At 44.8% G+C, this 17,159-nt stretch overlaps 1 protein-coding gene across 17 annotated transcripts in view; it reads right to left on the reverse strand.

Moving 5' to 3' along the window:
- Window positions 1–17,159, reverse strand: part of LOC129855514 (SH3-containing GRB2-like protein 3-interacting protein 1) — a 111,164-nt gene that overhangs the window by 25,036 nt on the left and 68,969 nt on the right. For 13 of the 17 annotated variants that reach the window (XM_055923245.1, XM_055923248.1, XM_055923250.1 and 10 more), the window contains 7 exons: window positions 11,709–11,781; window positions 6,705–6,729; window positions 6,338–6,358; window positions 6,048–6,113; window positions 5,675–5,741; window positions 4,746–4,930; window positions 2,590–2,601 (listed from right to left, as the gene is read on the reverse strand). In XM_055923245.1, coding sequence (XP_055779220.1) covers window positions 2,590–2,601; window positions 4,746–4,930; window positions 5,675–5,741; window positions 6,048–6,113; window positions 6,338–6,358; window positions 6,705–6,729; window positions 11,709–11,781 — 449 coding nt within the window. Of the gene's footprint in view, window positions 1–2,589; window positions 2,602–4,745; window positions 4,931–5,674; window positions 5,742–6,047; window positions 6,114–6,337; window positions 6,359–6,704; window positions 6,730–11,708; window positions 11,782–17,159 lie in introns of those variants that run through there. The other 4 variants (XM_055923253.1, XM_055923251.1, XM_055923252.1 and 1 more) reach the window with 3 other exon arrangements.

Genomic DNA, 17,159 nt, shown 5'->3' on the forward strand with positions numbered 1-17,159 from the left:
AACCTGGACGACGCTGGGCCAATTGTGCGCCGCCCTATGGGACTCCCGATCACGGCCGGTAGTGATACAGCCCGGGATCAAACCTGGGTCTGTAGCAGGGGTGGGCAATTCCAGTCCTCGATAGGGCCTGATTGGTGTCACAGTTTTGCCCCAGCCCCCAACTAACACACCTGACTCCAATAATCACCTAATCATGATCTTCAGTTTAGAATGCAATTTGATTAATCAGGTGTGTTTGCTAGGGATGGAGGAAAAGTGTGACACCAATCAGGTCCTCGAGGACTGGAGTTGCCCCCCCTGGTCTGTAGTGATGCCTCTAGCACTGAGACGCAGTGCATTATACCGCTGTGCCAATCGGTAGCTCAATGGTGTAAGATGGTGTAAGGCTGACTCATGGGTGTCAAACTCATTCCACGGAGGGCCTAGTGTCTGCAGGTTTTTGGTTTTTCCTTTCAATAAAGCCCTAGACAACCAGGTGTGGGGAGTTCCTAACTAATTAGTGATGTTAATTCATCAATCAAGTACAAGGGAGGAGCGAAAACCCGCAGACACTCGGCCCCCCGTGGAATGAGTTTGACACCTGTGGTATAGGGGCTCCGGCACTCAGCTGTAGGCTACTTCCTGGTGGACGGGGCAATGAGGCAGCAACATTGTGTGACTGGAGCAATGACAGGTCAAGCGGAGCGCTGCAACATTTTTATAGGACTGTGGTGCCATCATTAGCCGTGCCAGTTCAAATGGCAGCATGCTTTTTAAGAGTGCATGAGCCACAGCCTGAATGTGCTTTAAAATAGATCAACCACATTGTCTCACATCTGACCTGTCTGATAACTTGCAAGCACATGGGATACCTAAAAATATGTTTGGCTACAATATGCTGTCCTAACATTCGAAAATGTTACCAAGGTGACATTGTCAAGAGTTTTTTTTTTAAACTATAAACTTGTAGCTAATTTTGGGTAGTCTTCACCACCCAACTCTACATCTAGCTAAGATGTTTTGTGGTGGTAGAAACTGTATGAAATTTGAACGAAAATTAGCTAGCTAGCACATCAGATAGCTTGTGTCTGCTTGCTGGCTGAACCAATTTCAAATCAATCCATATGAAACATCAGTTCACACACTCAATGCTGAATACTCCCGCTAGCTAGTGTATTGAAGTTTTAGGTAATGCACAAATTAGTTTTCATGACATCTGTTCTGGCGTGATTAGTGTGCGGAGTTCTACAACACAGCTGACTGCTCTCTGCGGTGTTATCGCGTTGGCAACATGTTTCAAAGTAGCGAGGCACAGTGCCAGCTATCAGATACATGCGGATTTCTGCGAACAGTTCCATAACTTTGGTGCAGTACAACTTCATTAACAAGCTGGCAAAATAGCTACCGTATGGCCATTCAAACAAGTCTTCAATAGGCTGCTAGCAGGAGAAAGTTTGCTCAGCTGATCGAACATGGTTTGCGGTAGTAGCCAGTGTGTCATCTACCGAGAGCGGAGTGATTTTCAGAATTAGGGATGAGTTCCACAGATCAGTTGAGGGACGAGCTTCGCGTAGAGGTGATGGCATCTGACGTGAGACACTGGGCCGCCGACTGACTGATCTACAAATCACCTTGCATCATAAATAACTATTCCTTATTATTTGTAGATCAGTCAGCCAGTCACAATTTGCCCATGATACATTATGGTTTTGATGCTCTTGAACACAGCTATCGAGATCAACCATGCATAATGGAGTAGAAAGCAGAGAGCTGAGAAGGGCTTAAGAGGAGCACGGATGACTCATTCACGCGCGCGAGTGAGCGTGATGATTCATCCGTGGGTGTGCGATCAGGCATGGGTGTGTATGTCAATATGTTGAGAGAGAAAATCACAGTCATCCACAACCCATAATGACTGATCCAATTGGCCCTGTCCTCTCCACTGTTCGGTGGACCTGCTGTGGCTTCATTCAGCTGTATCCTTCTCCATCTCCCTTTTATATCTGCATCATTTTCTGCCCTTTGCCACCTCCCTTGTAATTCTTCCCATCATTATGTTTGTGTGGAATGCAACTGACTGACTGCTACAGCCTCAATTTAAATCACATTCAGGGGACCTTACTCAGAGGAACTGAAATAAAAGCACATACTCACACACACACCCCGCACACATAATCTGCTGAGCTGTTGTGTCTTAGCCGCTAGCCAAAAGGTGCATGGATATTATGAGAGAAAGCAGCCAGATTTCTATCTCATCAAAGGTCACTATACAGCAGCTGTCTTCGTGCTGGTACTGTGGTAGTCCCAAATCCCACAACCATTGGTTCACATTCAGAGCAACCTGTTCTCCACAAATCCTGGTTCACCAGTACATCTGAGTGTGTTGTATTGCTATTGCATATTTCTCATACTCTATTACAATGGACCCAATGGACACCCACCAGGCATTCAATGTGACCCTTAGAGAGAAAAGTCAGTATGGCGAATCACAAACAGAAAGGGAGAAAACAGACATGCAAGTGTGCAATTCATGCTAACAGAGAGACATCGAGAGAGAGAGAGAGGAGAGAGAAAAAGAAACCGACAACGACATGCCAAGAACAGGCTTACCGGACTACTCCTCTACAGAAGTTAGCAGGTAGAAGGGGAGGAAGGTAGAGGGAGGAGGCAGGACAAAGATAGAGAGAGAGAGAGGAGAAAGGGGCAGAGGGGATACTATGTTATCGTAGATCATCCACAATTACTGTAGACACAAAATTGACTGACCAAACAAACACGCGTGGCAATAGTTATCTTCTCTGATTTACGTAAGTGCCGCGGAGAGAGCATAAGTATCCCCTATCTACCAATTGGTCCATCCATTTCACTTTCCACACCCATTCGTTCATCCATTTACAGTATATCGATAAGCGACTTTGATCTGATGAGTGACTGGACGTTTAGTCAATAGTGATTGTTGTTGAGTACAAGGGAAAATCTAAAGGATACATCTATTGCGCCGTGTACAGAAATGCCCATGGGAGTATAATCTGCTCACACACCCGTCTTCCTCGGTCTCTCTTCTCAACAGCCATCCCCCTCTAAGAGCAACACATTCCACTTTAATACAGAGACATCGAGGTCAAGGGAGATAAAGAGGGAGGAAGAGAAAGAGGCGAAAGGGAGAAGGAGAGAGAGAGAGAATGCAGGAGAGATCAAATGAGGGAGCAAGAGAAAGCCAGGGAAGGAAATGTGGAAATAACCTCGTTGTTCGATTTAGCCTGTTAACCTTTGCTCTCTATCCCAGCTCTCTTTAGCCAATGTCCTGGTAACCGTTGCCAGGGCTACCTGGGTAAGCACACAGTTGCAATGGCGAGTGAGGGTCCAGCATGTGACTCATGTTTAATTCATGACTGAGGTAAAAGGTAGAGGTTCCAGCACTCTGGACAGACTGGAAAGGTTTTACTAAATGGAGGAGATGCTAATTGGCACAGACTTAATCTGGAGAGTATAGGACAGAGGTGGCACTGCTTTCTATTCAGACGTGGGAGTTAGAACCGTTGCTTGGGGATACATCTCTATATTAAAAGGACTTGAAAGACCTGGGGTGAAATCTTTCTACATTAAAGCTCTCTCCTAGACCCATGGCACGTAGTCTCCAACCCTTTCTGTCCCCTAACCTAGTACAGTGACAGACCTTTCTGGAACAAGGTTTTGACATTGAGTTTTAGGTGATTACTTGACCTACAGAAAGGAGGACATAGTACAATTCTCTATGACTGACTGGCCACACTCAGAACCACACAGCCACTGTCTGCTATTCCCTGATCTATTTTGTAAAATTCCTCTACACACAGAGAGAGCCAGGTACACCTTAAAACAACCAAACACCTGCTCACTCTTCCAGGTTAGTGAGCTAACGGCTAGCAAGCGGCTCTCCAGCCAGTGGATGGATGAATTATTGAGTCTGTAAGGTTCTCGTATGACCAGAGACTGTCTTTGCGTACGTACAGCATACATCACGGCCTCACTGTGAATACCCACTTTCCAGGCTGAATTATTTACACCAGGTATGACACTAGAGAAGGGTTGACGGGTGTGGAGCGGGTTGGAAGGGAGGGGCCCCATCCCAAAGAGAAACTCCTTAAACACCTCTCCCTCATTTGGATCACTCTGCTAATTTAAGGTTTTAAGTGATGTTTTTAATTTGAGTAGGTTTGAATCTCATGGTTTCTCATGAAGTTGTTGTTATTGTGGTGTAGGAACTCTCTCTCCAGTTTAAAGTGTATAATGAGACTCAATAACACAGTGTCCGTTGGTTTCTGTGGGCTGCTTAGAGACATCTGCCTTGGGTTAAACTCCACTCCAGTAATTGGTAGTCCACTGAGGTCACAGCAGAATGCTGAAGACCTGCCAGCCACCATTTCTCTCCCCAACATCCCTAGCATCAGCAATGTATTATGTAGTAGAGGGTAAACAAACCCCAGTGTCTCTCTCCCTAGCTCACTGTTACTACAGGTATATGGATGGAATAAGCCTCTGAGATAATATAATTCACTCACAGACAGGCATATACGTGGATTAATGAGGAGAAAACACATGCAGTGTGACCGAGAAACACACAGAGACCGTAAGAAATGTGTTTTGAACGTTGGAAAGAATGTCTTAATGAGGAACGGAATAGCAAGCAGACGCAACAATTCAAACACATTCTAGAATACAGTAAGAGAAAATGACACCATGGCTCCAGTGAGGGCAGAGCAGTGATGGCGGAGGGAGGGACTCACCAGAGGAGAAGGAGACAGAGCTATGTTGCCTATGGAGGCTTTGAGTTCATCTACTGAGGGGGCCAAACAGCTGGCACTTTCCGCTGGTAAAGGTTTAATCTTGATCTTAAACTTTTTCCGGTGGTCCTCCTCTCCCTCCGACTCGCTGGAGGAGAAGAAGTGTTCCTTGGGTGGTTTGGAGCCAGGTGGGTTGCCGTTAAAGACAGTAATCTTTTAACTGCTGAAGATTATAGGTAATTTACATTGTATTTCTAGGAGCAGGGTGATGTTGCCCCTAGACGATGAGCTTAGGCCAGTTTAGCATTTTCCCCACTAAATGGTTAAGGTTAGGATTGTGGGAGGGGAGGCTGATCCTAGATCTGTACTAGGGGAAACTCTGTACTCCGGACCATTTCTATATCTACAACTCTACCAAATACTAGATACTACAGCATACAACAGCTTCTAATCAGGAGACCGTAGAATCTCCTCGCAGAACAGCAGGTTCCGAAAAGCCTGGCAAATCTCCACGCAATATCAGTCTAATCAATATATAGTTGCTCTAGGCCATATGCTGTAAGCTGTTATTGAGTTGAGGTAATACTCAGTTATTTCTCGGCTGCCTGTTTGTTATTGAGCTGAGATGAAATTATGCTCAACGGTCTCAATGTTGATTTGTACTCATAGGCTGTTCTATGGTGGGATGAATACAAAATGTTTCTGATCTGGATAGACAGTCATTCACTAAGTCAGTCATTGAGTCAGTCAGTCAAACACAGACTCTACATACAAACAGCAATGTGCTCATATTGTGACATAAAAGCTATAAGTCATCTGTGAGTTGGTGGAACTATAGTGCTATAGGTGTAGTATTAGGTGTAGGTGTACTATGTAGTGTGAAATAGTTCATATCTTGCTCCATTAGGGTGTAGCTAGATGATAAAGGATATCTGATCCTGGCCCCTCCTCCTCGTCTGGCCTGAGACTGTAACCTTCATCGTCCACCGTAGGGGTGTTCTGAAACACACGGGCAACAGACACACCAACATCACACGCTGTGATTTACAACATGCGATCAGGGTTGGGCTCAATCCCATTTCAATTCTGTCAATTCAATTTACTTCCTGAATTGATTGAATTGGAATTGACCTCAACCGATTGATTCTACATGAACATACACTCAGAATCTTTAGAAACGACAGTGACAGAAGGGTCAGAAGAATATCTACTGTCCATGACATATAGATCTTTGAGAGTATGCCTGTAACATAATCATAGGTTTGTTTTTTATATGAGCTTGTTCAAAGGAAGATGGTTCCATACATATCTGTCCCAGTCGATCTCTCCAGAGAATCCATTGACAGCCGCACCATTGGTTTTCTTCTGTGACTGAAAACAGAATGACACGATCACAATCAATTCCACCAATCAGGATCCTGATTACTCAACCCATGCACTACTACGCTAAGTGATTGGCTACTCAATGCTACCGATACAGAAACTATGAACCCAATTAGTAACTATACACCTAAGGATTACCTAAGGTCTAGTAGAGTAGAGTCTATAGTAACTACATATCCTACACTAGACGAGACTCGAATAGTGTTCAATACCGATTCAATCTCTTGGGGATCCTGGATGATGACAGTCGAGCCCACAATACAGAGAATACAAATACAATCAAATCATGAAAGGAAATTCAATACCTCACAAAACAGTTAAGTTCAACAATAAGACTCATTTCATTTGATTCTGGAGTCAATGAAAAAAGGGACACCAATGTCACAGTGCTGATTCACCTAAAGGACTGTGCAGTATTAAACCGAGCTTGTAAAATAGGCAATCATGTCTTCACCTTCCAGCAATGACATTAAGCATCTTTATTGACAACACAATTCAATAATTGTGAACTATTTCACAGTTGAACAAGTTGACCGATTAATCCATTGGATAAAGCATGAATGATTTTGTGATACTTACACCACCTTCTCTGTCAGGCGAGCCCCTGTGAAAGAAAGAGAGAGAAAGAGAAAAAAGGACGGGAGAGGAGGGAGCAAAGAGAAAGTAAGGATCTTGATATCCACTTTCCATATTTTCTCCTAACACTTAAGCGCACTGCCAATTAGCAAAGCAGCTCACTGGAAAACCGCAGTATGTAGGGGCCTTCTAATACCCTTTATAGACAGACTTTATGGCATGTTACCTGTAAAAAATAATAATAATCTGGCCAAAAAATTATGAGCTCAATTCATACAGTCCCATTTTTACCACATTTCTGCCGGGATAAGCATTTTCAAAAGAACTGAATGGCATATTCTAATTATGTTACTGGTCTGTGCAGCCCGTATGCTACATGGACATGAAATCAATAGCTATTTTGTTCATTTAAACAGACAAGACACACTTAAGCTACCCTGATCACAGTCAACACACATAGGCTAAGAATAAAATTAAATATAACAGAATAAAATACAACTTATATTTTTCCCACACAACTTGCGTCACGGCAACGTGTGGAACCGCTGTCATGTAGAAAAAGTTACACTATATATACACAAAAGTATGTGGACACGCCTTCAAATGAGGGGATTCGGCTATTTCAGTCACACCCGTTGCTGACAGGTGTATAAAATTGAGCACACCACCATGCAATCTCCATAGACAAACATTGACAGTAAAATGGGCCGAACTGAAGAGCGACTTTCAACATGGCACCGTCATAGGATGCCACCTTTCCTTCAAGTCAGTTCGTCAAATTCCTGCCATGCTAGATCTTCCCCGGTCAACTGGAAGTGCTGTTATTGTGAAGTGGAAACGTCTAGGAGTAACAAAAGCTCGGCCGCAAAGTGGTAGGCCTCACAAGCTCACAGAACGAGACCGCCGAGTGCTGAAGCGTATAGCTCATATAAATTGTCTGCCCTCGGTTGCAACACTCACTATTGAGTTCCAAACTGCATCAGGAAGCAACGTCAGCACAATAAGTGTTCGTCAGGAGCTTCATGAAATGGGTTCCCATGGCCGAGCAGCTGCACACAAGCCAAGATCACCATGCTCAATGCCAAGCGTTGACTGGAGTGGTGTAAAGCTTGCCGCCATTGGACTCTGGAGCAGTGGAAAGAGTTCTCTGGAGTGGTGGACGAATCTGGGTTTGGCGGATGCCAGGACAACACTACCTGCCCCAATGCATTGTGCCAACTGTAAAGTTTGGTGGAGGAGGAATAATGGTCTGGGACTGTTTTTCATGGTTCGGGCTAGGCCTCTTAGTTCCAGTGAAGGGCAATCTTAACGCTACAGCATGAAATTACATTATAGACGATTCTGTGCATCCAACTTTGTGGCAACAGTTTGGTTTGTCAAAATTGGTGTGGAAGAACTTAACTGGCCTGCACAGATCCTTGACCTCAACCCCATCGAACTGCCTTAATTCTACCGGACCCCAGGAAGAGTAGTTGCTGCCTTGGCAGCAGCTAATGGGGATCCATAAAAAATGCAAATACACCTCTGGGATGCATTGGAAAGCCGACTGCGACCCAGGCCTAATCGCCCAACATCAGTGCTGCTCTTGTGCTCTTGTGGCTGAATGGAAGCAAGTCCCTGCAGCAATGTTCCAAAGGTTTGGAAAGCCTTCCCAGAGAGTAGAAGCTGTTATAGCATCAGCTTAACTCCATATTATTATCCTATGATTTTGGAATGAGATGTTCGACGACCAGTGTCCATATACTTTTGGTCATGTAGTGTACAGTACATTCGGAAAGTATTCAGACCACTTCACTTTTTCCACATTTCGTTACGTTACAGCCTTATTCTAAAATGGATTAAATAAATTAAAAAATCTCATAAATTTACACACAATAGCCAATAAAGAGAAATTGAAAACCGATTTTTAATTTTCTTTTGCAAATGCATTAAAAATAAAAAACAGAAATACGTTATTTACATAAGTATTCAGACACTTTGTTATGAGACTCGAAATTGAGCTCAGGTGCATCCTGTTTCCATTGATCATCCGTGAGATGTTTCTACAACATGATTGGATTTCACCTGTGGTAAATTAAATTGATTGGAGATGATTTGGAGAGGCACAATCCTGTCTATGTAAGTTGAGAGTGCATGCCAGAGAAAAAAACAAGCCATGAGGTCAAAGGAATTGTCCGTAGAGCTCTGAAACAGGATTGTGTCGAGGCACAGATCTGGGGAAGGGTACCAAACATTACTGCAGCATTTAAAGTCCTCAAGAACACATTGGCCTCCATCATTCTTAAATGGAAGAAGTTTGGAACCACCTAGAGCTGGCCGCCCGGCCAAACTCAGCAATCGGGGGAGAAGGGCCTTGATCAGGGAGGTGACCAAGAACCTGATGGTCACCCTGACAGAGCTCCAGAGTTCCTCTGTGGAGATGGGAGACCCTTACAGAATGACAACCATCTTTGCAGCACTCCACCAATCAGGCCTTTATGGTAGAGTGGCCAGAGGGAAGCCAATCCTCAGTAAAAGGCACATGGCAGCCCGCTTGGAGTTTTCCAAAAGGACTCTCAGACCATGAGAAACAAGATTCTCTGGTCTAATGAAACTAAGATTGAACTCTTTGGCCTGAATGATAAGCGTCACGTCTGGAGGAAATCAGGCACTGCTCAGCACCTGGCCAAAACCCTCCCATGGGGAAGCATGGTGGTGGCAGCGTCATGCTGTGGGAATGTTTTTCAGCGGAAGGGACTGGGAGACGAGTAAGGATCGAGGGAAAGATGAACGGCGCAAAGTACAGAGAGATCCTTGACGAAAACCTGCTTCAGAGCGCTCAAGAGCTCAGACTTGTGCGAAGGTTCACCTTCCAACAGGACAACGCAGGAGTGACTTCGGGACAAGTCTCTGAATGTCCTTGAGTGGCCCAGCCAAAGCCCAGACTTGAACCCGATCGAACATGTCTGTAGAGACCTGAACATAGCTGTGCAGCGAGGTTCCCCATCTAACCTGACAGAGATTGAGAGGATCTGTAGAGAAGAATGGGAGAGATGCTTCAACAAAGTACTGAGTAAAGTCGGAATACTTTTTTTTGCAAAAAAAAATTAAAACCTGTTTTTGCTTTGTCATTATGGGGTATTGTGTGTAGATTGATGAGGAGGAAAAAAACATCTTAATCCATTTTAGAATAAGGCTGTAACGTAAAAAAAAAGGAACATTTAAAGGGTCTGAATACTTTCCTAATGCACTGTAAACAGAGGCCAATGCTTTTCTACCATCACATCCCTTTGTTAGGGAGCAAGTGTGGGATCATACTTATATTGAGAGTATCTTCATCGTGATACCGATAGAAAACAACCTCCGCAGGCTTTTGGAGTTGCTTTTACACAACCAAGCAAAAAAATTATAGGCCTTCATTTGATTCATGCTACATTTTTTGTTGATGAGCCATACCCCTTCCACTTGTTTGCTCAATCAGAGAATTAAACAAACATACAGACGGAGATTCAGTTTAACAAAATCACATTGATTGATTAAGACAAGTCACATGCTTTTGGTCGGGAGTAGGCCTTGGCTACTAACCCACTGCGAGTGAAGAGCAAAATAATCCCCTTGTTAAACCTACTGTACATAACACGCTGGTGAAGTGTTCTGATCAGTGCTAACAAATGATCCAACTAGACAAGATGATCATGAGCAGCACTCACCTCAACTTAGCTAACATTTATACAGTCTAATTGTAGTCAATCCAATATCCAAACTGAGATTCAGTGAAAAGAAAGAAGAAAAAAAAGAAAAAGAAAACAAATCGGACATTGATTGATTTATCAAGACGAGTCCCCGCTTGTCTCAAAGCGGTGCAAAATGGAGCTGACCACACGCGGGTAGGCTATTGCTTCAAATCCCATTATAACAATTGGACGACTTTGGGTGTTTCAGTAATCAACCATTTGCATCAATTGCATTAGCCTACATTATTCCAATATTTTCGACATTCAGTGATATCGATTCCCGCAGTAACCGGTGGTTACGAAAACAGTGCATGTGGTGGGCTATGCGAAGAGACCGGTGAAGTGACACGCCTCGCAAACTTTAGAACTGCCTGGACGCTAGAAGTAATGGCCGCTGCCTAGCAACCATCCAGAGCTTAAGAGCGTAGTGTGTACCAATGCCGCCACAGCAACATTTCATACTAAACCGTAGGCAGAACTTTACAGCAATCATGACTAGGTCGGTTGGCGGAAATAAAAGATGAGGCGTTGTTGCCGGCAATACCTTTCATATATAAGAGAAAGTCGACAAAAAGTTGCCGGAATGATAAAGTTGTATTGGTTTGAAAGATGTATAAGGGTTGACTTCCCCTGCAAACAATTACATACAGTACACACACACACACACACACACACACACACACACACACACACACACACACACACACACACACACACACACACACACACACACACACACACACACACACACACACACACACACACAGTGTTGTAGTGGAGGGTAACACCACTACATCACTGGGTACAAACACTTGCATGCACGCACGCACACACAGCAACAGATTCATACCCATCTATCAGATGTCATGAATCAAAATGAAAAGCTATCATGCATGGATGCACATACAACCCAGTGAGGGGAATCGGTACTTCCCAAACAGCATTAGAGAAAAGACTAGGTCCAGGTAGTGATTGATCACAGTGCTGAGCCTTGAAGCCAGAGTTACAGGCAGTTTCACAGAGGCATGGGCACAGCCATACAGCTGGCCAAGACAACATTCCTCGGATGAGCGGACATTATGGCTCAAACTGTAGAGCTCCTCAGGTGGAACGAAACGTCCGTGGTCAACAGAACCTCAACGCCCTCGATGGAACGTTCACAGCCAGTGGAATCATCTTTGGGTGACAGCCGTGTATATGAATGTTCGAGTGTGTGTGTGTGTGTGTGTGTGTGTGTGTGTGTGTGTGTGTGTGTGTGTGTGTGTGTGTGTGTAAGTTAGACTGGTAGACTTACGTTGAGTCATTGTCCTTGTCTCCCTTTTCTTTCTTCCGTATCCCGAAGGCCTTCCTGGTACGCTTTTTCAATCCTGAGGAGAAACCAGAGGAGAGACACAGTTTTAGTGTGTTAACAGATCAAACACATTCACACACACAGCCACACAATCAACAGGCATCAGCATCAAAGAGCAACAGTCAGAAACTCCCAGCTGTGAGCCGTGTGTGTATGTGTGTGTGTATGAGTGTGTGTGTTTATATCAAAACGTGTCTAGGTACTGTATGTGTGAACATATGAATGTTTGTGTATACACATAGTGCATGTGTGTGTGTGTGTGTGTGTCCGTATGTACAGTATGTGTGTGTCCATCTTTGTGTATTCATAGAGTTCGAGCCAGGTTAAGCTGTCCAGCGTTAGAACAGAGGCCCAGATCTATGGTCCGGTGGATCAAAGGTGAGCTTTTCATCTATTATTTAGTAGCAGAACACTCTGTGAAGGCCAACACTATCGCGCTGTGAAGGCTAATATTCGTTCACATCTCAAATGGTGCTCATGGCCAATGCATATGGATGCCTTTCTGTTGATCATCGATCTGTCAAGGCCCCCTCTGATACTGACACCACCATTAGTACCGAGTCTAAATTCGGACTCGACCCAGTCTAAATCAATACACTGGATCATCAACAGAAATAACTCATAGTATAGCCAATGAGTAGGGAGGAATCTGGCACCTACTTTGCCTATAATTTATCCTTACTTAATATTTTACAGAGTAAAACAGAGCATGGCTGATAAGATAATTGCATTCAAAGCAGAGAAACATTTCTCATTAAACACAAATCAAGAGTATTCTGCTTCAAGAGATATGTAACTTGCCGTGATACTAGACTATTAAAACACGAACTCAGAAGGGAAGCTAACTTTATTGCTCTCCATATCCAGTCCTCCGCAGAACAAAGAGACTGCAGCCGACAAATGACTTGGAACAGAATATTGAAGCAGTACAGCAACTGTTAAGATTACATTCTAACAGCTCTAACAGAGACTGAAATTGGCATATATTTTTTGGGCCATATTAACTTTCCAATGTTCCATTCTTACCCAAAATGAAGGCCCAGTTATCTCCCTGCATTTCTGGTCCCAGTATTCAAGCCTTGTCATTCTCTCATGTCTCTCGGTCTGTCGTCTCACGCCTCCACAGTACCTCTCCAACTACAGTGTGACACGCACTGGTGGACCCAGAGCCTTGAAGTGTGTGTCTGCACGAAGCAGCCTTGAACGCACACACACTGTATCTTTATCCCTAGCCTCTAGGCCAGTGCTTGAATTCAACACCAGTGGCTCAACTCATGAATTAAAAACAAATGCGATGGTTGACGAATGAAGAATCAACACAGCACGGGGAGGAGGAAGCCTATCTCCATGCAATCTCCTAAAGCACAGTCTAAACATGCCTCGTCTGTAGCATGCAAATGGAACTACCAGTCCAAGAGATACGCGACAAGAGTCAAAATATGCCGCTATGCACGTCTGTTTCTCTCTCTGTCTCTGCCTATATCAGTACATACCTGTCCCTGTCTGTCTACAAGCGCTGTGAAGACCTGTCACTACCTACCTACCTGTCTCAGTTGCCTCTGTCCTTCTGGGTGTCTGTCAGTACCTGCCTTTGTCACAGCCTCTGTCCCCGCTGGATTTGTGGTCGCTTGTCACAGCCTAACCCTACATGGAACCAAAAATGGTTCTCCTGGGGACAGCCGAAGAACCATTTTGGAACCCTTTTTTTCCCCTAAGAGTGTAGTAGGCCTATGGGTAGTGGGTACCTGTCACTGCCTAACCCTGCCCTGACTAGGGTTTGCTTCTGTGGGTACCCGTCACAACCCAAATGAGAAATCGATCCAGACAGTCCTGCTATCATTGATCCTGCTAACATATTCCCTCCTGCATCCTCAGGGCTCAGCCACAGAACTATAATACCCTCAGAACTATAATACCCTGGAGCAGCGGAGCTGTACACACACACAAAGGACACACGCACAGGAAGCATAGTAAGTGTCACATATATAGTATCAGTGACTCACACACAGCAAGACCCCCACCACTGTGATAATGGCGCCGGAGAAGAAGGCAGACGTTTTACATGTCCCCAGCTAATTTGTTTTTTTGTTTATTTGCGGTTTTTGTAACTTATTTAAAAAATATATATATTTTACATAATGTTGCTGCTACCATCTCTTATGACTGAAAATAACTTTTGGACAGCAGGACTGCGATTACTCACCACGGACTGGCAGAATCCTTTTTTCCCTTGAACGAGTCTGACGAGCCCGGCGCGAACGATATACTGCTTTCTCAGGAATAGGCCCAGATCCCCGTGATTTGCGTGAAGAGGCGGCAGAGAAAAAAGGGCCAAAGGGCAGGCTGCCTTCTGAGAATTCATAGGTGATCGAATAAACCCCCACTTCCTTCCATTCTGCAAGCAAACGTGCAATCTGGAGAATAAAATAGATGACCTACAAGCAAGATTAAACTACCAACGGAACATTCAAAACTGTAATATCGTATGCTTCATGGAGTCGTGGCTGAACGACGACACTATCAACATACAGCTGGCTGGTTATTCGCTGTACCGGCAGGATAGAACAGCGGCATCTGGTAAGACAAGACATGTATTTTTGTAAATAATAGCTGGTGCACGATATTTAAGGAAGTCTCGAGCTATTGCTCGCCTGAGATAGAGTATCTCATGATAAGCTGTAGACCACACTATCTACCTAGAGAGTTTTCATCTGTATTTTTCGTAGCTGTTTACATACCACCACAGTCAAAGGCTGGCACTAAGACAGTATTGAATGAGCTGTATTCCGCCATAAGCAAACCAGAAAACGTTCTCCCAGAGGCGGCGCTCCTAGAAGTGGGGACTTTAATGCAGGGAAACTTAAATTACCAAATTTCTATAAGCATGTTAAACGTGCAACCAGTGGAAGAAAAAAAAACAAACTCTGGACCACCTTTACTCCACACACAGAGATGCATACAAAGCTCTCCCTCACCCTACATTTGGCAAATCTGACCATAATTCTATCCTCCCGATTCCTGCTTACAAGCAAAAATTAAAGCAGGAAGCACTAGTGACTTGGTCAATAAAAAAGTGGTCAGATGAAGCAGATGCTAAGCTATAAGACTGTTTTGCTATCACAGACTGGAATATAATCCGGGATTCCTCCAATGGCATTGAGGAGTACACCACATCAGTCATTGGCTTCATCAATAAGTGCATCGATGACATCGTCCCCACAGTGAATGTAAGTACATACCCCAACCAGAAGCCATGGATTATAGGCAACATCCGCACTGAGCTAAAGGCTAGAGCTGCCACTTTCAAGGAGCGGGGCTCTAACCCGGAAGCTTATAAGAAATCCCGCTATGACCTCCGACAAACCATCAGACAGGCAATACAGGACTAAGATTGAATCGTACTACACCGGCTCTGATGCTCGTCGGATGTGGTAGGGCTTGCAAACCATTACAGACTACAAAGGGAAGCACAGCCGAGAGCTGCCCAGCGACACGAGGCTACCAGACGAGCTAAACTATGTCTATGCTCGCTTCGAGGCAAATGGCACTCAAACATGCGTGAGAGCACCAGCTGTTCCGGAAGACTGTGTGATCACGCTCTCCGCAGCTGATGTGAGTAAGACCTTTAAACAGGTCAACATTCACAAGGCCAGACGGATTACCAGGATGTGTACTGCGAGCATGCGCTGACCAACTGGCAAGTGTCTTCACTGACATTTTCAACCTTTCCCTGTCCGAGTCTGTAATACCAACATGTTTTAAGAAGACCACTATAGTGCCTGTGCCCAAGAACACTAAGGTAACCTGCCTAAATGATGACCGACCCGTAGCACTCACGTCTGTAGCCATGAAGTGCTTTGAAAGGCTGGTCATGGATCACATCAACACCATTATACCAGAACCCTAAACCCACTCTAATTTGCATACCGCCCCAACAGATCCACAGATCCACTCCACACTGCCCTTTCCCACCTGGACAAAAGGAACACCTATGTGAGAATGCTATTCATTGACTACAGCTCAGCGTTCAACACCATAGTGCCCTCAAAGCTCAACAATAAGCAAAGGACCCTGGGACTAAATAAGCAAACCTCCCTCTGCAACTGGATCCTGGACTTCCTGACGGGCCGACCCAGGTGGTAAGGGTAGGTAACAACACATCCGCCACACTGATCCTCAACACAGGGCCCCCTAAGGGGTGCGTGCTCAGCCCCCTCCTGTACTCCTTGTTCACTCATGACTGCACGGCCAGGCACGACTCCAACACCGTCATTAAGTTTGCAGATGACACAACAGAGGTAGGCCTGATCACCGATAACGACAAGACAGTCTATAGGGAGGAGGTCAGAGACCTGGCTGTGTGGTGCCAGGACAACAACTTCTCCCTCAACGTGATCAAGTAAAATAAGATAATTGTGGACTACAGGAAAAAGAGGATCGAGCACGCCCCCATTCTCATTGACGGGGCTGCAGTGGAGCAGGTTGAGAGCTTCAAGTTCCTTGGTGTCCAAATCACCAACAAACTAACATGGTCCAAGCACACCAAGACAGTCGTGAAGAGGGCACGACAAAACCTATTCCCCCCCCATGAGACTGAAAAGATTTGGCATTGGTACTCAGATCCTCAAAAGGTTCTACAGCTGCACCACCGAGAGCATCCTGACTGGTTGCATCACTGCCTGGTATGGCAACTGCTCGGCCTCCGACCGCAAGGTACTACAGAGAGTAGTGTGTACGGCCCAGTATAACACCGTGGCCAAGCTTCCTGCCATCCAGGACCTCTATACCAGGTGGTGTCAGAGGAAGGCCCTAAAAATTGTCAAAGATTCCAGCCACCCTAGTCATACTGTTCTCTCTGCTACTGCACGGCAAGCGGTACCGGAGCGCCAAGTGAACAGCTTCTACCCCCAAGCTATAAGACTCCTGAACACCTAATCAAATGGCTACCCAGACTATTTTCATTTGCCTCCCCCCTCTCTTTTACACCGCTGCATCTCTCTGTTGTTATCATCTATGCATAGTCACTTTAATAACTCTACCCACATGTACATATTACCTAACTAACCGGTGCCCCCGCACATTGACTCTGTAGCGGAACCCCCCCCTGTATATAGTCTCACTATTGTTATTTTACTGCTGCCCTTTAATTACTGGTTACTTTAATTTCTTATCCGTATTTATTTATATTTTTTTTAACTGCATTGTTGGTTCGGGGCTCGTAAGTAAGCTTTTCACTGTAAGGTTACACCTGTTGTATTCGGCGGATGTGACTAATACAATTTGATTTGAACCGTAGAAATAGTGACCACAACCACTTTGTGCTACTCTCTCTCTAAAACGCATTTACTCGGTCATTACTCGATTTACTGCAATACGTGTTTACGCCATGTATCT

This window comes from Salvelinus fontinalis, chromosome 5, assembly GCF_029448725.1.
Source record: "Salvelinus fontinalis isolate EN_2023a chromosome 5, ASM2944872v1, whole genome shotgun sequence".
Taxonomy (NCBI): Eukaryota; Metazoa; Chordata; class Actinopteri; order Salmoniformes; family Salmonidae; genus Salvelinus; species Salvelinus fontinalis.